The 21,849-nt window shown below is 46.4% G+C and overlaps 1 protein-coding gene across 3 annotated transcripts in view; it reads left to right on the top strand.

The window, feature by feature from the left end:
- Nucleotides 1-21,849, top strand: part of Vash2 (vasohibin 2) — a 37,592-nt gene that overhangs the window by 9,442 nt on the left and 6,301 nt on the right. Inside the window, exons 3-7 of one of the 3 annotated variants that reach the window (XM_074048363.1) lie at nt 5,142-5,198; nt 5,422-5,586; nt 5,715-5,789; nt 12,832-13,213; nt 14,153-14,268. In XM_074048363.1, the coding sequence (XP_073904464.1) occupies nt 5,142-5,198; nt 5,422-5,586; nt 5,715-5,789; nt 12,832-13,213; nt 14,153-14,268 (795 nt within the window). The remainder of the gene's footprint in view (nt 1-5,141; nt 5,199-5,421; nt 5,587-5,714; nt 5,790-12,831; nt 13,214-14,152; nt 14,269-21,849) is intronic. The other 2 variants (XM_020186012.2, XM_074048364.1) reach the window with 2 other exon arrangements.

Genomic DNA, 21,849 nt, shown 5'->3' with positions numbered 1-21,849 from the left:
CCACTCCTCCAGACCTCAGCCAGACCTTTTTTTTTTTTACTTAATTATTTATATATTTTTCTTTTCATTGAAAAAAATATAGTTGTACTGGGGGCACATTGTGACATTTACAAAATTGTTTACAGTATATCTTAGATTTTCACCCTTCATCTTTCTCCTTTATCCCTTCTTGCCCCCTTTTTAGAACAGTTTCAGCAGGTCTCATTGTTCCATTTTCATACATGAATCCATAGTACTTCCAGCATATTCTCCCTCCTTCAGCCTTTCCTTATGCCCTCCCAACTCTCACTGGTACCAAACCCTGGGCAGGACTTATTTTACCTTCCTGTCCTCCATTTGTTAAAAAAAAGACATCTTTGTTTATAATGGTTATAAAGGAAGTTTCATTGTGACATTTCATTATATGCAAGTATTATACCCTGAGTTGGTTTATCCCCTCTATTATTCATCCAGACTTTTGGTCCTTTTCTCTTCCGGGGTGCTCAGGCTGTTTGCAGACAAGGTTAGCTCAGTTCTGAGGGCCCCCACAAGTAACATTCTAGGAACATAGGGGCAAGAAGTGATGGTCCACTTGCTACTTCTGATATTTTGTCAGGGGCAGGGGTCAGATGGGGAATAGATGCAGCACACTGTCCAGGAGATCAAGCTTTTGTTGACTTCTGCCCTTCCTAAAACTTAGCCTATCCTACAGGGCCCAGACACATTGGCTTGCTTTCTGTTTTTCTGTTCCTACCCAGCCTTGAGGCCAAAAGGATTTCAGGGAGCACTGAGTAGTGTTCCACCTGTCCTGAAAGAGCTCTCTCCTCTCTGTGCTATAGGCAAAAGTCCTTCCTTCCTTCCTTCTTTCCTTCCTTCCTTCCTTCCTTCCTTCCTTCCTTCCTTCCTTCCTTCCTTCCTTCCTTCCTTCCTTCCTTCTTTCCTTCCCTCCCTCCCTCTCTCCCTCTTTTTCTTCCTTCCTTCTCTTTCTTTCCTTTTTTGGTAGCTCTGGTGGTTAAATTCAGGGCCTCATTCTTGCCAGGCTGACACTGCACCACTTGAACCACACCTCCAGCCCCTTTTGTTTTTGTTATTTTGGGAATAGGGTTTCCAGTTTATGCCTGGCTAGCAGGATCCTCCTATTTACACATAGCTGGATGACAGGCATACACCACCAATTCCAGCTATGGTTGCAATGGGATCTTGCTAACTTTTTGCCCAGATTTACCTCAAATCACAGTCCTCTCCATTCTCTGCCTCCTGAGTATCAGGGATTACAGATGTGAGCCTTCACTCTCAACCCAGGCAAGAATCTTCTTGTGCCTCCTGTGAAAGGGACCAAACACAGGTGCCTTCCCTGTTGGGCTGGATATTGATAGATGGGAATAACACCAATTTCTGTTCATTGAGAAGAGAGATTACTTGATTAGCCTCTCAGTTCCCACTTCATGCATCACCTCCCCTGCATGGCACCTTCCCAGTGGAATCCCTCAGCAATATTAGAAGGAGAAGGTTGCACAAGCCTACGGAGGGAGGCCAGCAGCCCTGGGCCTGGAAAGCTATTGAGTGTTGGTGCTGATCTCCAAGCTGAGACCCCCCCCCACACATGAGTTGAACCTTGTAGTCCAGAGGCACAAATTCCTGCCAGAATAGATCTGGACGCCAAGAGCTGACTTACTCTGAATGTGACAGACTCCTTGCTGGCAGAGTGGCTCACATGGTAGAGCACCTGCCTGGCAAGTGTGAGGCCCTGAGTTCAAGCCCCTGTACCACCAAAAAACAAGAAACTCCTCACAGACTATTCCAGAAGGTGACAGAAGTTAAAATGGCTCCCGCTTCTATCTAGGACACGATCACCTAGCCAGAGATTTCAGAGAATGAGTCTGGCTGAGAATGCATTAATGGGAGGTAATTTGCATGCCCTGCAGCACATACTCAGCCACGTTTTCATTGTTGCCCTAAAGAATCTGCTTTTTAATTTTTCTTTTCTCTGACCCATCACAGTGGTCACTGGCTTAGGTCACTGACTGCAGAGAGAGTTGGAGAAAGCAGCAGGAAGCTGTGGGGACTGTGCTCCTAGTCTATCACCTGGCCTTTGGTGCCATCACTTAAGGAAGGCAGAGTGTACACTCTGATACCGCCTGACCTGATGTATTAGTTTCTAGAGACCTTCTACTACTTTGGCTTGGACACTGGTCTCAGGGTCTGGGGACCATTTGGGGCCAGATCCTGACTGTAGATGTGCTTAGCTGATAGTAGAGTAAGAAAAAACTAATTTTGCTTCCCTGGGTCAACCTCTCAGCCAAGTGGAGTGCGGACCTTACATGGCTTCTGGAAAGAGAGTTGCCACCTTGGCTCTGCTGGATGTGAAGAAGCCTTCTGACAGGCTCTCTAACTCTTCTGTAGGGGCTGGGGGGTTTGGGGTAGGCTTTTCTCACCTGCTCACTTCCAGGGATTCAGTTATTAACTGTAAGGAACTGAGAGAGGATGGCAGGTAACTTTTCATTATTTAATTACAGACTTATCTTACCTCCCGCATTAGATGTATAAATTAGATCTGTAAGTAGAGAAAGTTCTCATACAACTGAATTTTTGCCAATTGAATTCTACTTTAAATGTACAGAGAATCTCACTGTTTGAACAAAATCTTTGTTAAAGTTAAAAAATAACAATAAGAATATTTAGTCCCTTATTTTCTTCTTTTACCTCTAAGATATCTTTCCTCTTTTTTTTTAAAACCATTTAAGATTTCTTTATATCGTATTTTAGAAATGCCAGACAAGGCTGTAGTCGTTATTTTTATAGACCAGGTCAGTGACTCCCAAACTGGTGAGCTAGTTAAACTCACCCTGACCCTCACTGTGGGGTTTCCAATTCAGTAATCTGAGGTAGGCTGACTCTGAATGGCACTCAGGATTAGGAACCATAACTTGAAATCAGAGTCTTCAGAAGCTGCTTTTGAGTTCCCAGGATGGTTGTATGTTGTCCAAGAGGCCATGCACAGGAGCTGACAGAGTGACTCAAGTGGTTGAGTGCCTAGAGTGCCTACCTAGCAAGCATGAGGCCCTGAGTTCAAGTCCCAGTGCTGCCAAAAGTTAAAAAAAAGAGAGATCTAAGCATATGTGTGCTGGGAGAGGACCAGTCCTTCTCAGGAGGGTGTGAAGTGCTTCCTCTGCAGCTGCCTCAGCCACTGTAGGGGCCTACAAGTTCATGTTTCCCCTAGCAACCTTCCAGCATGCACTTTTTGTTGTTGTTGTTGTTGGTTTTTGTTTATTTGAAGTACTGGGGATCAAACCCAGGGCCTTGCAATGCTAGGTAAGCTCTCTACCACTAAGCTACAACAAGCATGCACTTTCTCTATAGGATTTTGTTTGAGGCAGAAGAGCAAAACATACAAAACAACTTTTTTTTTTTTTTTTTTGGAGGGAGCGGGGCTTAAACTCGGGGCTTAAACTCAGGGCTTTATACTTTATAGGCAGGTGCTGTACTGTGTGAGTGTGAGCCACGCCTCCAGCCTTTTTAGCCCTGGTTATTTTGGAGACAGGATCTTGTTTTTTGTTCAAGCCAACCTGGACCAAGATCTTACTATTTTAAGCTCCTCACTGTTGGTGGGATAACAGGTGTGCACCACCATATCCAACTTTTTTCTGTTGATATGAGGTCTTGCAAACTTTTTTGTCTGGACTCTCCTTGATCAATGATCCACCCGTTCTCAGCCTCCTGCATAGCTTGGGATGGCAGGTGTGTGCCACCACACCCAGATATTGGTTGAGATGGGATCTCGAAAACTTTTTGCCTGGGCTGACCTCAAATCACGATCCTCCCACTCTCAGCCTTCCAACTAGCTGAGATTACAGGCATGAGCCACCAGCACCCTGCTACAACTTTTCTTTAAGATCAGAAAAATTAATATCCAGTCCCAGAAAGCATAACATCAGAGTCTCTGGTCTCCTCAGAATGACCTGGTACAGGCTTGCCAGTCCCTGAGAACTGGGCAATCAACCAAATTCAAGATGTGGATAATGGTGCTATCTGACTGACTGGTGTCAGTCCTGGCATGAAATAAAATCATGTTTCCGCAGTAAGTTTTGCTGCAAAATCTGTATGCTATTAAAAACCCTTACTGCCATTCATCTACCCTCCCATTCTTCCTGTCACCATCTCCATCCACCCTTCCATTTCATCCATTCATCTGTCTATTCATTCAGCCATCCACCCCTCCACCTATCCAGCCTTTCCTCTATTCACTCATCCATTGATCCATCCACCCTTCATCCCTCCATCTTCCGTCCAGCCTTTCCTCTATTCATTCATCCATTGATCCATCCACCCTTCATCCCTCCATCTTCCGTCCAGCCTTTCATCTATTCACTCATCCATTGATCCATCCACCCATCATCCATCCATCTTCCATCCAGCCTTTCCTCTATTCATTCATCCATTGATCCATCCACCCATCCATTCATCTTCCATCCATCCTTTCATCTATTCACTCATCCATTGATCCATCCACCCTTCATCCCTCCATCTTCCATCCATCCTTTCATCTATTCATTCATCCATTGATCCATCCACCCTTCATCCCTCCATCTTCCATCCATCCTTTCCTCTATTCATTCATCCATTGATCCATCCACCCTTCATCCACCCATCTTCCATCCATCCTTTCCTCTATTCATTCATCCATTGATCCATCCACCCTTCATCCATCCATCTTCCATCCAGCCTTTCATCTATTCATTCATCCATTGATCCATCCACCCATCCATTCACTCACTTACTCCTCATTTATTTAATTTTTGTTAACTTGTGCAATATGTTGGACTTTCTCCAGATTTATAGGTAGTTTAAAGATGATAAAAGAATGGTCCCAACTCTCAAAGAGCTCATGGTGTAACAGGTAAATTAAGGTATGCATTCAAGTAACCAGAATACAAAGCATATTGAAAAGAACTATTATAAAGGCTGAAGGCCCTTTGAGACTTGTTAGAAATTAGATTTCCAGGACAGGACAGCGAGGCGTTATTGATGATCTCTGGCCACTGGTTGCTTCTGAAAAGCCCCTATTTCCTTACCCATTGAGAATAAGAATGTTTATTATCTTCTGCTGGATGGCTGGGACCTTTCAAATTTTCTGTTACTTTCCCTTTACGTACTTCATACAGATACAATCACACAGGGACCCAGTTCTTTGAAATTAGGAAAATGAGACCTCTGAGTGGGTAAGTGGTGCATGGTCTGTGGGCCAGACATCCTCTCTCCTACCTGAGAGCTGCCAACTCCCTCTCCCTGTATTCTAGGTGCTAAAATATTCTGGGTGATAGAGGGTGGGGTGGAGGGTGCTCCAGGGCTGTGGTGGAGGTGGGGATAATGACTAGGCCACTTTGACAGTTTAGTGGTGAAGACTAACTCATTTAATGAAGCTTGCAAAATTGGCTTTACTAGATCTCTTTTCTTGGTCCGTTGTAATCCCCCTGGCTCTGGGACGTTGGGCAGATGCTATGAACCCCTGGCACTCACTTCCAAGATCTCTTGGAGAGGAAAGGAGAGAACTGAGGATTTTAGTTCTACCAAGTGCACATGTGCTTTGGTGACTTCCTGTAAGGCAAGGTCTCCCCTTTTCCTCTGTATTCCTGCATGGTGCCTAGTGTAGAGACAAGCATGCTGACAGATTGACACACTGCCTGACTGCGTAATTAAATAAGGCCTGAGATCCTCTGCTGTGCTCTATCCTACAGGTTAATGGAAACAGCGAGAGAAATGACCCGAGAGTCCTTGCCTATCAAATGCCTTGAGGCTGTCATCCTGGGCATGTATCCTTTAAGTTATGTGCTCAAGTTTACTGCAGAGATAGTGACTCCACTATGGGGCTGTGCCTTTAGCATCCTCAATTCACAGAGATGATGGCATTGCTTCCTTGGATGAAAGTGTCAAACTCCCCTGGTGCTCCTCTTAACTTTCAGAAATTGAACTGTATCAGTGTTTGACTCCTTGGACCATTAGTCTAACCTGTCATCTATAGCCTCTGTGGGGGCCAGACATCAGGTTAGTGACCATGCAGATGGCAGATTCACTAGTCACAAAGAGAATTTCTTTTTCTTTCTTTCTTTCTTTCTTTTTTGTTGTTGTTGTGGTACTGGGGTTTGACTTCAGGGCTTAGCACATGTTAGGCAGACACTCTACCACTTGAGTCATGCCTCCAGCCTTTTTTGCTTTAATTATTTTGGAGATAGGTCATACTTTTTGCTCAGGTCAGCTTAGATAGAGATCCTCCTATTTTATGCTTCCCACCATAGCTGAGATGACAGGTGTTCCACCACGTCCGTTTTTTTTCTGTTGAGATGGGGTCTTGTGAGCCTTTTGCCTGGGCTGGCCTAGAACTGCCTTCTTCCTGATCTCAGCCTCCCAAGTAGCTAGAATTATAGGCATGATCTACCAGTGCCTGGCTATCAGGAGAATTCTTAGAGGAATTTAAGAGTGTATGTGGCTTTTTCTTGTATTAATCTGACATTGCCAGGGAAGACACTCCAGGGAAAGTGGCCAAGACCAAGAGAACTGGCATCCGAACCTAACTCCAAGGGAAACATAAGAGCAGATTGTGGAGGAGAGCAAGCACTGGAAATGTGTCCTGAATTGACAGATCTGGTCTCTCACACTTCCTGTTCCATTTTCCACCACACTCTTGGCTCTTTGGCTTGAGAGGAGTATAGTCCAGAACAACTGTGACGACGCCCACTTACTGGTTGTGATAGCAGTTAAACATGATCAGACAGAAGAGCCAAGAAACTCCAAGTCCTCTGGGGTGGGTAGCTGAAAGGGACAGCGGCAAAGGAAACACAGTAAGGCATGAGCTTGACAGACGTCCCAGGTAAAACCAGTTGTGTCCTTGAGTACTGCACTGAGAGGCACAATGGGTAGGTCAGATGGATGCCCTGAACCAGAGGTGTGACCAGGTCACATGTACCCTGTAGAGAGTAGCTTTCTAAAGGACAGACTGAAAAGGACAGATTGGTGCAGGCTGGGACTGGATCTGTAAAGCCACCTGGAAGCTGTTACAGGAGGGGCTGGTGATGCTTGAACCATGGTCTTGACAGTGGCAATGGACTTGGTGCAGGGGAGATTTCAAGATATCAAGGAGATTGAATGTCCAGGACTGGATACCAGCTGGACACAGGAGTTGATAAGGAGCCAACAAATACAGGTTTCCTGACTCGGCAATGGTCTGTGGAGGATGGACTGAAGAAATGAGAGTGACAGAGAGGGGAGAGACTTCAGTGCAAGCCGGAACTTTGACAGTAACAGCGGAGGTGGAGGGAAAGGGTTGGTGATATATCATCAACACCACTGTGAACTGATTTGATTTGAGGAGTTAGAGGAGAAAGCAGTGACCCCATATTTCTGACTTGTGTAATAATGCCATGGTTCAAGAAAAGGTCCTAAAAGGGGAGAATCAGATTTATGGGAACATTAATTCAGATTTAGACGTGTTGGATTTGAGTCATTGAATTTGGGATGTTGAGATAGAATATTTGGAGAGAAGCTCGTGAGGAGGGGGATCTCACTGGAAATGCAAGTTGGGGAATTGTGGTTGAGGGGGTGGGGTTGTGGCTCCTGTTTAAGAAGAGAAAACTATCAAGGATGGTATCTCAGTATGTTTTGTTGTAGTTAAATACAAAGAGCCCATGAAAGAGACTTAGGAAGGAAATTCAAAGAGGTAGAAGGAAAATCAGGAGACGAAGGAGATAACAGCAGCTACAGTGGAAGAACACATGGTTCAGAATTAGACTGGGGCCAGTGAGATTTGTCTAGTCTTTGTCTCCTGGATCTTTTCTTTTTTCTTGATTCGTTTTTGTTTTTTGAGGTGCTGGGGATCAAACCCAGAACCTTCTGGATACTAGGCAAGCACTCTACCAGTGAGCTATACCCCCAGCCCAAAAGCTTCATAGGGTTTTATACTGAGCACATTCATGTGTGTGTGTGTGTGTGTGTGTGTGTGTGTGTGTGGTTCTGGGGATCTATTTCTACAGGAGAGTTTCTGTGCCCCTCTGCCCTCTGCAGACCACTGGCAGGCCTGATCTGAAACTGTCCACAGGTGCCATGGCTGACACTTGAAAAATAGAAACTTGAGCTTTAATGAAGGCCCTCCCCAGCCCCCCTGCCATTGCTCCTCCCTGCTCCCCACAAAAGTGATGGACCATGTGCCTGGGGAACCCAGCAAGAGGCCAGGGCTGGGGTCTGACAACAGATGGCTCCAGGCCACAACTCTCGAGTGGCAGGAATCAGCCTCAGCTGTTCAGGAGAGCCTCTTGCTAGTTTAATGGGGGTGAGCCATTGACCAGGGATCTGCTGGAGGAAATCAAAGATGAACGCAAGCCCAGGCCCTTCACTGGGCGGACGAACTAACAGCCTCTTTGCTGCTGGATATCTGAGTGCACCTGGGTATCTAGGTCGTCTTGTCCTGCACAGTTTTATACATCTAAGCATTGTGTCACCAGAACTACCTATAACCTTTTGGGATTGTGGGCCTGTGTTTTTGGTTTTCCTTTGTTCTTTCCCGTGTGACATTTCAGAAAAGTGCAGAGTAGGTGGGGAGACTCAGCGCACACTGCTGAACTCAGGGAAATGTGACTCTTGGACTCACACCTAAATTCTAAAAGTTTCAGCATCTTTGTCTCTTCTTTGCTTTATGTCAGCACCCTGTGTGCTGCTTCCCTCTCGGGCATGAGGAAGGATGCCTTGGATCATCCTCCTATGCTTCACAGAGCCTGCCATTGGTCCTGGGAAGCAAGCAGTGCCTTGACATCTGGGACACTGGTCGGTTTGGCTGCATGGAAGCTTGTATCCCTGCACCTGTCCTTCCTTGTTTTCTCTGTTTTGACTTTAGCCCAGTTCAGGATTCCTTTGTGAAGAGCCAGATTTTATTTTTATCTTGCTCAAGTGTGCGTACTGGATACATAGATCCTTTATGTGCATACTGGATACATAGATCTTTGATTCCGAATTATTTTCTAAATTATGGCACCTATTTTTGGAGGGGCTAGCTGATCATGGTGAGCTTTGCTCATGGTACTAAAGTACCGTGGTTTATTCCAGTAACAGGTACATTATAAAGTGCAGGCTCATGGTTTGCCCAGGACCCTGGGTGCTGGCATGTTTTCCAAGGCTTCAGGTGCTACTGCTCTCCCCTCTCTGGACAAGCTCAAGGTACTTTCTTCCCTCTTCCTCCATTTCTCCCTTTCCAGGTCCCAAGGCTTTGCTGGTCGCAGTGATGATGGAATAAATCCTAGAGACCAGTGACTTGTGACATGATGGCTAGTCTCTCCTGTCATCTGCACACCTCCACTTCCCCACTTGGCTGACTCTATTTGTCCCATAAGACTAATTCCCATACTGAGGCCCCTTCTCTGCCCACCCAGTGATTGCTTGGCTTGCCTCTCTCACAGCTTGTGTCACATTGTGTGTTGGGGTTTTGTTTGTTTAGTTTAGTTTTTTTTTTTTTGACAGTGCTAGTGTTTGAACTCATGATCTTGTGCTTGTTAGGCAGGTGCCCTCGAGACATGCCTCCAGCCCTTTTTAGTTATTTTTCTAATAGAGTCTCATTTTTGCGCCTGGGTGGCCTGGACCACAGTCCTCCTATTTATGCTTCCTGTGTAGTTGGGATGACAGGCACACGCCACCAATGCCCAGCTTTTTATTTGTCAAGATGGGATATTGCAAACTTTTTGCCCAGGCTGGCCTGAAACCACAACCCTCCCAAGTAACCTAGGATTTTAGATGTGAGCTACCATGCCTGACTTTGATTTTTTTTTTATTTTAAACATTCACAGCATAAAATTTACGACTGTCACCATTTTTAAGTGTAGTTCACCAAGCATTAAGTACATTTGTAATGTTGTGCAATGTCACTACCATTCATCTCCAGAACTTTTTCATCTTTTCAACTGCAACTCTGTGTCCAACATCTCCCGGTGCTCTCCTCCCAGCCCCCAGCAGCCACCGTTCTACTTTCTGTCCTATGAATTTGACTACTCAAGTTACTTTGGATAATTGGAATGACATACTTTTTGTTCTTTGTATTTGACTTATTTCATTTAGCATGATAGCTTAAATCATGATGTAGTATATTCGAGTATTTCCTTTTTTTTAAGGCTGAACAATCCCTTGTATAAATATATATATATTCTACATTTTGTTTATTTACCCATTGATGGACATTTGGATTGTTTCCTTTTTTTTTTTTGCTATTTTCAGGAATGTTGTGAATATGGGTATACAAATACCTGTTGCAATCCCTGCTTCCAGTTCTTTTGGGTGTATACCTAGAAGTGGAGTTGCTGGATAATATGGTATTCTGTTTTATTCTTTGATTACCTAGGTCATTTTTGAGTCTGTCTCCAACCATACTTCCATATTCTTTGTCTTTGGTTGCACAAGCCCTAGCTGACAGGCTGTCAGGCACAGGGGACTCACTCACAGCATTGGCTATTGGCTTAGATAACTGAAGAAAACCTTATTCCAGCCCAAGGAACTCACCCAGAAGGCCGGTAAGAATTTATGTACAGCACTCAGAGGATGTGACCCCACCTGCTTGCACCAGTTAATCTAACGTGATGAGAAAAAGAGAAGGCAGGTGACCATTGTTATTTCTGCTACATTTTTATACAGAGGAGTCACCTGCGATTAAACTTAGGTACAAAGCTGTCCTCAGGGCTGTGGCTGGGTTCTGTAAGCCTTCTTTTCAGAGTACCTTGACTTGGCCCCCACCGAATGCTGTCCTTTTAAGTGTAAGGAATTGTAAGGTTCACTCTTTTTTTTGTTGGCCTGGGATTTGAACTCAGGGCCTCATGCTTGCTAAGCAGGCAATCTACCACTTGAGCCATGCTCCCAGCCAAGGTTCACTCTTTCAGCAAGTGTTAAATAAGCCCCTGTGTGCTGGACCTGTGCCATGCCCTAGGAATATCAGGATGCTAGATGCAGCCCCTGCCCTTATAAGATATGGAGTTACAGTGTGGCTGGGGTATGCGCCAGGTGCTATGGGAATTCTGGATGGGGAGGGAGTGGGAGAAGACAACTAGGCTAAGGGAAGCCAGAGCAGGCATGGCACTCAAGAAGGGGGTACAGCCTGTGTGAGCCTCGGGGACAGAGAACACAAGCTTGAAGCATCCTTATCACTCATGATTCCTGTGGGATCCCAAAGATCTCAGGATCCCCAAAGGGATTTGAATCCCTTATGCTATAGGGAGTGTGAGTGTGGCCACAGTCATGGCTACGATAGGATCTAATGGTGCGTTGTTCGTTTAACAGCAAAATGTTTTTTAAAGTATCATAATCTCATATCTTTGTGATATAAAGGGCTATGTCATGTAAAAATCAGTGAAAGGTCATCTAATTGTTCAGTTGTATTTGACTGAATATAGGCGCTAAGGACAATGGGCATAGATCCAAGCTTTCTTTATTGTCTCAGGGTGTGTTCTTGAAAAATGTCAAGGGTGTCCTGTCCATCAGAGTGCTAGCCAAGGGTGTAGGGAAAATGAGACTACAGAGGATCAATGGGCAGAGCCAAATCATGGCTCAAGAATTTGGACAAAGTTCTGAGGATGGTGAGACATTGGAAACTCCTAAGTGGAAGGGTGAGAAATACCAAATTTTGGATTAAATATGGCATTCTGTCCACTGTGGAAAAGTGGATTGGAATGGGGCATACAGTGATGAAGTTGAATTCTCAGAAAGTGGAGAATGGTAATCACTTATTCATACTCACCATGCATAAAGCACTATGTCAAGCGACTAAATTTATCCACCTTAGAAACACTGGGGGATCACCAAAGCTTTATAGCAGAGGATGACTTTCCAGCTTTCCTCTCTAGAAAAGCTTGGTCACAACAGCCAAGCCAGGGCTGGTGTGGGATTTCCAGATGGGCTGGGGGATGTTATGCCTCTTGTCCATAGTTCCAGTGCATGGAGACAGTAGGATAGGTACTTCAAACTGTACCTGTGGAGTTGCTGGGTCAAAGTCAAGGTAACAGGAGAGGCTGCCACCAAATCCAAATGGGCCAGTAAGTAGAGGCAGTTGAGTGATGCCTTGTGCACTGGGGACTGAGGAGAGCCTGGGGATCCAGGTGTGGAGACAGCTTTCTGTTTGGTACCCTAGACTACTGGCACAAGTGCACCGGGGCCAATGCAAGCAGCTGACAAGGTGTAGACGTGGCCCTTTCTGACTTCTTCTGCCTCTGGCCATCTGGATCTCAGCCAGCCTCTGTCTCACATTTCCATTGTGTGGATGCTGGATTTTTATTTCTCACCTGGGCCATCATGGATATTCAATTCTGGTCTGTTACACATATGGCATTCTGAGTCCATCCCTCTGATAGCCTTAAAAAAAAAAAAAAGCTGGGCATGGTATCACATACATAATTCAGGCACTCAGGAGACTGAGGCCAGCCTGGGCTGCATAGTGAGACCCTGTCTCAAAAAACAAAACCAACAAAAACAAAAAACAAACAAAACAACAACAAAAAAACCCCACCTTAAATAGCTCCCAATGCCCTGTAGAAAACTGAGCAAGTTAAAAATGACTTTTTACTGTTTTGTTTTGCACTTAATTGCTCAAGAAGATGTTCAGTTTTTCTCTTTGTCCCATATTAATTTGGTTTTGATACGTACCAGATAGTTGATACTCAGAGATACCAAGTGAATCCCTTATAAAAAGATTCTTCTGGAAAGATTAGACATGGGCCTGCTCAGAGACAGAGGGATGGACTCATTGATTCCTAGGAGATGCTTTCCCTTCCTGGGAATCCATGCTTTGTGAATTTTCAAGACCTTCTGTCTCTTCCTTGACTCCGATTGTCTAAGATACTTAACCAATGGACAGCCTTCCATCGAGCGATTCCCCATCAGCTTTAAAACCTACTTCTCAGGAAACTATTTTCATCATGTCGTGCTGGGGATTTATTGCAATGGCCGCTATGGCTCACTGGGCATGAGCCGAAGGGCTGAGCTGATGGACAAGCCATTGACCTTTCGGACTTTGAGTGATCTCGTCTTTGACTTTGAAGACTCCTACAAGAAATACTTGCACACGGTGAAGAAGGTCAAGATTGGGCTGTATGTCCCTCATGAGCCTCACAGCTTCCAACCCATTGAGTGGAAGCAGCTGGTCCTCAATGTCTCGAAGATGTTGAGGGCTGACATAAGGAAGGAGCTGGAGAAATATGCCAGGGATATGAGAATGAAGGTAGGTGCTGGGAGGAGAAATGAGTAATATATCAGAACTCTCTTCCCATTTCTCTCTCTCCCCCTTCTTGCTCCAGGTCCCATATTTCTAGAATGGTCAAAAGTTTCTTGAGGTTATTTTGCTTAGTGATCAACCTGTGAAAGTGAAAAATATAAGTCATTTGCTACGTTGCTGGTGGCTCACACCTGTAATCCTAGCTACTCAAAAGGCAGAGATTGGGAAGATCACAGTTTGAAGCCAGCCCAGGAAAATAGTTTGCCAGACTCTGTCTCCAAAAAACCCATCACAAAAATAGAGCTGGTGGAGTGTCTCAAGGTGTAGGCCCTGAGTTCAAACCCCAGTACTGTAAAAAAAAAAAATTCATTGAACTGGCCTTAAGTAGACTTACTCATAAGCCTTTCTTCCCTCTACCAGTTTTACCTCCACAGTGACACAATGCCAGCTTGTCCTTGTCCCTCCTCTCTTAGTGGAGTCACTAACAAAAAGCCTGTGCACATGCAGAACCTGGGAAAAAGGATTCTGCTGACTTCAGGCTTGGTTATGTTTAGCACCTGGGGACTTGTCACCTTCACTCTGAGGAAACTGGAGTGGAGGTTTTGATAAACTGAAGCTGCTCTATGCATGGGCATGAGATGGGGGAGTCAGAGGAAGCTGGTTTGGGGCAATGTAGATGAGACTTTGCCCTCATGAGAAGAGAAACTTCTAAGCAACCAAACATAGACCCAATTCCACCATGGAAAAGGGGACACAAATAACATCCACAGCACCCTCTTGGGAGTAGTACACTACTTCTAGCACAGAATGAGGGACTTGTGTATCTCTGGAAGCCTTCCTGCTCAGTGATCATGGATGTGCTGGAGGCTCGGATGCGTGCGGTAGGGAGAGGAGGGTGGGAGTCCCTTAGGAACCAGTGTGGCTAACTCTTCATCACTCCTTCAGATCTTGAAACCTGCAAGTGCCCACTCTCCAACCCAAGTGAGAAGCCGGGGGAAATCCCTGTCCCCCAGAAGGAGACAAGCAAGCCCCCCAAGAAGGCTCGGCAGGCGAGACAAGTCGTGAGTAATGTTGCTTCTTCTCCAGTGCAAAACCTGGCAACACACATTTGTAGGGTTTTCCTGGCCCGTGGGGTCATAGTTGTTTCCTCTCCAAGAGGACTGCCCCCATTCAGGTGTCATCTGCAGGAAGGCAGGTCACCCCCATTAGTCTCACTCTGTTGTCTGTGGATTGTGCACGCATGGAAGGGATAAGCCCCAAATGGTCCTAGAGGAAGAACAGCTGAAATCCAGGTAGCATGGAAGAAGCATTGGATCTGGCATCAGCACAGGCACTTAGGAGCTGTGTGATCTTGGTTATGTGCTACAACCTTCCTGAGGTTAAGCTTCCCCACCAATAAACTGAGATTGTTAGAATTTAGGAATCTCTTAAAATTCTGTAGTCCTCTGCCCAGCAAAAAAATGTGATTGCTACTGGTGGGTGAGCATCAGAAATGCCCTTGGGCTCATCCATTTCTTGACTAACTCTACCGTCCCATGTTAGTCCCAGGCCTAATGATTCCACACCTACTTCTTATGTCAAAATGACCCACTTAAGGTATGACAGATTGTTGCTGCCGAGGGTTCTCAAAGTAACCAGCAACAATCCACTGGCAAATACTTGAGCCATAACTACACTGGGAAAAAATAGTGATTCCTAATATAGCACCATATGGTATCACGGACCCACTTGCTTGCTGGGGATCAGCTATGCCTCTGAGTCCCAGCTTTGGGATCTTGGTTGAGTCCCAGCTTTGCCTCATGTTAGCAGTGCCACTGGGCAGACCATTGGTACTTAGGGAGTCTTAGTTTTCATTCACAAGAAGACACATACACACACACACACACACACACACAAGTTTTCCTGTCTACCTCTTAAGGTTTCTGAAAGGATCATGATGGGAGTGAATTGCTCGTGGTGAACTGTTACACAAGCACATTATCAGTATGTAAGTCCTATAGAGGATTCAGGGAATATCTTCAGGTGAAGAAACCAGAGAGTCAACCACGGTCTCTGGACTCCAGAAAGATAGCAGGACAGAGGGGTCTGGGAAAAACAGAACAGGACAAAGAGTTTTCCATTCCAGAGAATGTTCTTTCTTAGCCCCATTCCATGTCACACTGTCAATTCAACCTAGGTTTATCTTTTCAGGGAGCTGAATGACTTCTGACCTTTCAGATGTGACCTCCTGACCCTAATCTTGCTATCTACCCTTGGCCCTGACCCTAACCCTAACCTAATCCATCTTTCTCTCTGATTGAGGCATACACTAATAGCTGTTACTAAGCAAAGTAGCGTTTGTCTCAGGGGACTGTGAACATGGAAACCCTTCCTGAGGGGCAAAGCAGGGAGGTCCCTTTGATCTGTTGCTCTCTCTGTCCACAGAGGATGAGCCATTCCTTGGGAGCCCCCAGTCGTCAGCAAGAGTTGAGCAGACTACAAAGGCACACTCTTCCTTGAGTCTGTTGCCTAGGAAAGCCCACGAATTCCCCTGGCAGTAAATTCATGGGCAGAGTGGCAGTAATTAGTTTTTAAGACAATCCCACAGGAATTTGGACCCACAGGAATTTGCAGTCACAGGCACGTGAAGTTTTTAACCAGAACATCATTGCCAGGGAACAGGGTGTGAAGACAGAAATCAGGATGATGTCAGAGTCTGGTGGTGGTGGTAGTGGTTTGAGAAATGTGCAGGATGAAGGCAAATTTGAGTTTAGACTGTGCAGTTTGAGGTGCTTCCTCTGCATCTGGGGGGAATGTTCTAGAAACTGCTAGAAATGCAGATCTGGAATTCTGAGGCTAGAGATAAAACTGGAGCCATCTACTCAGAGTGACGGTTGAAATGATAGCTGGATATGTTAATGAGGAAAGAAATAGAAGAGAAAAAGAAGGAATGACAAGGCCCAGAGGAGGCCAGAGGAAGAAAGTCAGAACAGGGGATGGGGAAGGAATAGTCAGAGGGAGAGTCTTGCTTGGGAATGTGGTGTTGGCCCTGAGCTTGCAGGAGCCAGACCTTAAACAACTGTGAGTGCAAAGCTACCTCTGGTGCCCCAATCCGGGGGGCGGGGGGCTCCACTTGCCCCTTACCTCCTGCCCACATCAGAGTGGGCCTGGAGATGGGGAGAAAGACCAGGGGAAGGCAGTGGTCCCCCAGTCAAGAGGGAGGTCTTAGCAGAAGAGGGTATTCTCTTCCATCACCCTTCTCCCTTTGTGCCTCCAAGGCTCACCCAGCCCCAGCAAGGAAGCCCTAGGGACACCGAGTGAGGGCTCATGGTTCTATGAACTCATAAACTTCAAAAAACAGTTGAGGAGTGACTACAACCAGCCCCCAAGACACCCAGACTAATGCTCCTGCACCATAGCCCCAAGGCAGAGCACTGATTCCCAGGAGTCCTTCATAAAGCCTTCCCAATAAGTCAGAATCCTGGATTGCTATTTTCCCCCTGCAATTAGGGCCAGGTAGCCTTGGTACTGTGTGGCCATCAGGGGAGCCTGGGTAGCTGTGGGTGCCTGTGGTATATTTCATAGCAGCAAATTCAGTAAGATCACTGTTCTCAGTGGCAGAAGCTCATGCCACATCTTTTCTCTTTCCCCACTTGGTGGGTTGGGAGGAAACGTAAAGAAGCAGATATGGCTGCTGAAGTTTAAAATGGATTGAGGTGGACAAGAGGGGACATTGTCTCCCCAATTCCTCCTAAACCTTGATTTCTGGGGCTGGGGAAGAGGTGGCAAGGGCTACTGTGCAGGAGGAGAGGGAAGAGACACATAGGACATAAGAACAAAAGGAAGGCCTGTAAGAGGTGGGGCCACAGGAAGAAGGGAACGCCCAGGCCTTCCCTTCTCCAGATGTCTGCTTCCACTGTTGCCACAGGCTAGACTACAGCACACCTTGACTTCCAGAGGGTATATGGAGAAAAATAACTGCCCCCTACTCCTGGCATGGCCTTGGACAAGCAGGCTATGCTCCAGGCAGTCTTGCTTTCAGCAAGGAATGGACAAAGGAACAAGTATGGTCTGACCAATAACTCCACCAGCTTTAGGGATTCTACTGAGGGACTGTCAAGCACCAGGAAGGGATTGCCGATGCCACCATCATGCTATTATTTCAGCATTACATGTGGCTAACAAGTCATTTCTAAATGTGTTAGGTGCCCTAAGGAAGCTTGGGAGTGTCCCAAAGGGTAGAAAATGGCTATAACAGGCGAGAGGCCCATCAGCTGTGGGATTCCAGCCTCTGACTGTGTGTGGATAATTTTAGTGGCTTTCTATCCCTGTCCACCCCCTCCCTACAGCTTGCGCTGCTTCCAGCCCTAAATTCCGCTCCATTTTTGCACTTGCCTGAATAATCCTTTTAGAAAGGAGGATCCGTGTCACTGGGTTGACACAAGAGTCAGCTGAGTGGGAAGGTTAAGAACGATGATTTCACCATAGTCAATTAAGATCAAGTTTCCAGAGGGAGCCAGGGCTCCCCACCTCTCTACCCACGGTCCCTTCTCTGCTCCCTGAGGAGTGTTTAAAGTGTCTTCTACACAGAATAGTCAGGTTTTTTCCCCTGTGGTTCTTAAAGAGGAGGTAGAGCTTGAGGTCCATGATTCAGAGCCCCTCTGATTCAAACCAAGACCTTCCCGTCCTGGGCATCAGTCTCCTGTCGCTCTTCCCTAAGTGCCATTCACAGTGGCTCTACAGCGAGGACTGGTCTAGAAGAGCAGGATTAGAAATGGGATAGGAACCTGGTGTGGACGTACAGTGCTTCTCAGGAGGCTTGCTTGAGTCCACAAATTTGAGACCAGCCTGGAAAACATAGTGAGGCTCTGTCTCAAAAAAAAACCACACACACACACACACACACACACACACACACATACGAGGAAGAAAGAGGGGAGGGAAGGAAGAGGAAGAAAATGCAGTGGGAATTTTTTGCTTCTTACAATGGTGACAACAGTCCCTCATAGGGTCTGGGAACCAGGGATGGTAGATGTCCTGCCAACCTAGGACCACTTTGCCTAACCTTCTGCCACGAATGTCAACAGTACTCCAACTAAGAAACACATATGCACTCCGAGGTCCTTCCATCTCTCACAGGTCACAGCTCTTGGCTTGCTGCCTGGGACCTGGGCGACCTGGGTCTGGGAGAGTAGGAGGAAGTAGACAGCAGTTTTCTGGCTTGGCACCCTGTGTTGGTATGACAGTAGCTCATGCATTGGAGTGACTACATGGAACATTCTTCCCCGCTGGGGCCAATGTCCCTGAGGACCAAGAGGGATGTGTTTGTTTTCTATCCCCCATATGGCTCCTTTTTAGCCTCTATTCCTCCTCTTCTTTATTGTTTTGATTCTTTTTCTTCTTTTTTCTGTCATCCTCTTTGATTTCCCTCCTTTATCATCATCTGCATGGTAGCTTGTGACTCTAGTGGGCTCTGCTCAACCTACTGGAGACCCTCTGGGTCCCAGAGGTCAATAAGTCCCCACTTCAAGTAAAGTCTTCCTTCCCCACAAAGCCATAAGCTGGACAATGGAATTCCTGCTCCATTCTATCAGGGAGGATTACACATCTCCAGGCATCTCAATGAAAGGGGAAAGAGGCTGTTTAATAAAGTTAGCAGAGAATACATTTGGGAGGTTGGGGGCATAGCCCAAGTGGTAAAGTGCCTGCCTAGAAAGCTTGAGGTCCTGAATTCAAACCCCAGTGCTGGAAGGAAGGAAGGAAAGGAGGGAGGGATGAAAGAAGAAAGGTAGGAAGGAGAGGGAGGGAGGGGGGGAGGAAGGAGGGAAAGAAGGAATTTGATTCCGTGGTCTGAAAACACTAAAGAGACATTAAATGGCATGAAAAAAGTCATTCGTCTTAGGTCCCAAGCAAGAAAATTTCTCCAGGATAGAGAATTTCCTTAGCATGAGAAAGGTGGAAGGAAATTTACAAAAAGAAAACTAGGAAGGCTATGGAAGGAATAGCAAATCTCCAAGATATTTTGAAGGAGCTATTTCTACTCCCTGAATTCCCTGTCTAGCTCTCCATGGGATTTCGTGGGATACCTAGGGTCCCTAGGGATGCGTAAAGAGGCCAAGATGGAATGGTGGGCCTTAACAGGAAAGACCACTTCAGGCAGAGTAAGCCCAGAGCCTCTGTGAACTCTGTGGGTCAGACAGGGTCAGGGTTCCTAGAGCTGAAAGATTCTGAGTCACCAAAAGGAGAGATGACATCAGAGCCTGCAAGTGGTGCCCTGGAATCTCAAACAGTGGCCTGTGGATCTTGGGCTCTGGCCAGAGTCTCCTGCCTGGGAAGGGCTCGAGGGATGGGCACAGGGCAGGAGAATATGTCTTGGCCAGGCTTTGCTGTTTACATAGCAACTTCATCTGCATGTCCTGTCAGCTGTGCCTGCCATCCAGGGAAGTAAGGAATGTGAGGGAGGAGCAGGACTGGCCTTGAATGAGGGTGACAAGTGTGAATGAACACCTCCTCCACTCCAGTGTTCCTCCAGCTGAGGCACTGCTTTTGACTCAGCAGCCTTCCCAATAGGCCAGAAATGCTAAATTGGGGCCTGACCTGATTTCCACCAGACTTAACAAGAGAGGAGGACCTGGGGTCTCTACTTCCACGAGTAAGTGCTGGGCCACCGGCCTCTGAACACTGAGAGAGGTGTAGTCTCACACCTACTTGTGTGTTTAACCCCAGAATGCAGTGATGTTTCTACTTCAGTCCCCAACATGCTGCCATCATTTTCTGGTTCTGAGACATCTTGTGGCTTCAGGAATTGATGGCAACATTCAACAACGAGGCTGCCTCGGTGCGGAAGGACTCGATGTCCCACTGTCAAAGAAGAGGTAGTGGCAAAGACCAGCCCAGGGTTACTTTCCACAGAATACCTTCCCTGTGGATCCACCAAGCTGTCCTTCCCAAGCTCCCAGCCCTTTTCCAGCTGGCTCCTGGGATGCAAATCCGCAATCCGGGTTATACATAGATGGGAACTGGACTGGACCATCAGATTTTCACCCTAATTCACCCTTATTTATTAATGAGGTTGTCATCATCCATGTGTGTGGAGAGAGAAGGTCCCCTTGGTCCTCCCACAGTGAGTCAAAGGAAACTTAGTCTCCCACTCCATTCCCCCAAACACAACGGTGCCTGAGAGCCTGGCAAAGCAAAGTCTTTGATTTCTTTGCCTTGTTTGGACTTGGGAGGGGCTTGGAGAAATGTGTTGTTCAGTCTAAAATAATAACGAGGCTCTGCTGAGAGGCTCTGGGCAAGTGCAGCCCTGGCTGAATCATCATCCTGGTGCTTGTGTTTCTTAAAAATAACCCCCTGGCTATGTTCGAATTATAAATTGGGGAGCTCTAGGGAGAGGCCTCTGCACACACAATGGCTTATCAGCCCTGCCCCTGAGAGGAGCTGGTGACCGAATACAGTCTTTGGCTGGGCCCCATGGGCAGGTGGTATGCTAAGATAACCCACTGCTGCCCTTTGCCAGGCCAGGAAACTGCAGCCATTGCTACTGTGAAAGAAAAGAACTTCAACTTCCAGGCAGTTCCCCAGGAATCTCAGCTTTTAGCCTTTTTCTTCCCCTGGGTTCTGGGTACCTGGGGTGGGGACAGGGAAGGTGGGGATACTGAGGAAGGAAACAGCCTAGTCTCTTGTCTTTGGGAGAACACAAGCTATCTGTCCTTATGGAACCACATTCAGCTTACTAAGTAGGTAGCTTCTCTATGGGTTTCAGGGGTAAAACCTCTCCTGCACAGAAACCAACCAACGCTTTCTACTTGTTAATTCTTAAAATGTTGTTGCAGTAACTTGAGTTCCTGGCTTAGGACTTTGTTAAAATAAAATATTCCCTGATCTAAGTTCTGTCTTCCATCTACACATTAGTGAGAACTCAACCACAGTTTATTGAGGTGCGTGTTCGATGGTGGGATTCCTAGATGAATTTACTTATCCCTGCTCTCAAATTGTTCAGTTGTAAGGCAGGTGCAGGGATGTCAGTTGGCAAGTATTCTCAAACAGGTGCAAGTAGGAAACAGAGCAAGTGGTGGACTGTGACAATTGGAAGTCAGGAAATAGCATGAAGTAAGTGACTTTTGGATTGGACCTTGAAGGATGACAAGACATGGGGAAGGGCTTTCCAGACAGAGGATGACCGAGTGTGAAGGTTATGACGAGATTAATTAATCCATGTAAACCTTTCAGAACAACATCTGGCACAATGTCTGTGCCTAATAAATAAAAGCTATTCATCATGGCAGTTTCTTGGAAGAAACTGGCTCCTGGAAGGCACAGAGGGAACTGGTGAAAGTGCTAAGGAAGGGTCTAAAAAAAGGAGGCCAAAGACTCGCAAATTAAATTTCCTCTCTTTTCAGATGTGCCAATAGCAGAGCACAGTGAAGTCTGAGGAACACACGGACTATAAAAAGTGTGATGACAATTCTGTTTCTCAGCTGAGGGGCTCCAATATGAGGAAGACAGGCAAATGGCCAAAAAAGTGTCTTCTCAGAGGAAATGGCCTATGTCGTTAGCCACAGTGATCCCAGTGAGGCCACATTGCAGGGCCAATGGGCAAGCTTTGTTTTCTCCTTGACCCTACCCTGTAGACCATCCTGGCCACAGGCTTCCCAGGAGGC

Source organism: Castor canadensis, chromosome 11, assembly GCF_047511655.1.
Source record: "Castor canadensis chromosome 11, mCasCan1.hap1v2, whole genome shotgun sequence".
In the NCBI taxonomy this organism is placed as follows: domain Eukaryota; kingdom Metazoa; phylum Chordata; class Mammalia; order Rodentia; family Castoridae; genus Castor; species Castor canadensis.
The sequence above is the reverse complement of the archived record's forward strand: the minus strand, read 5'-3'. Positions and strand labels throughout refer to the sequence as shown.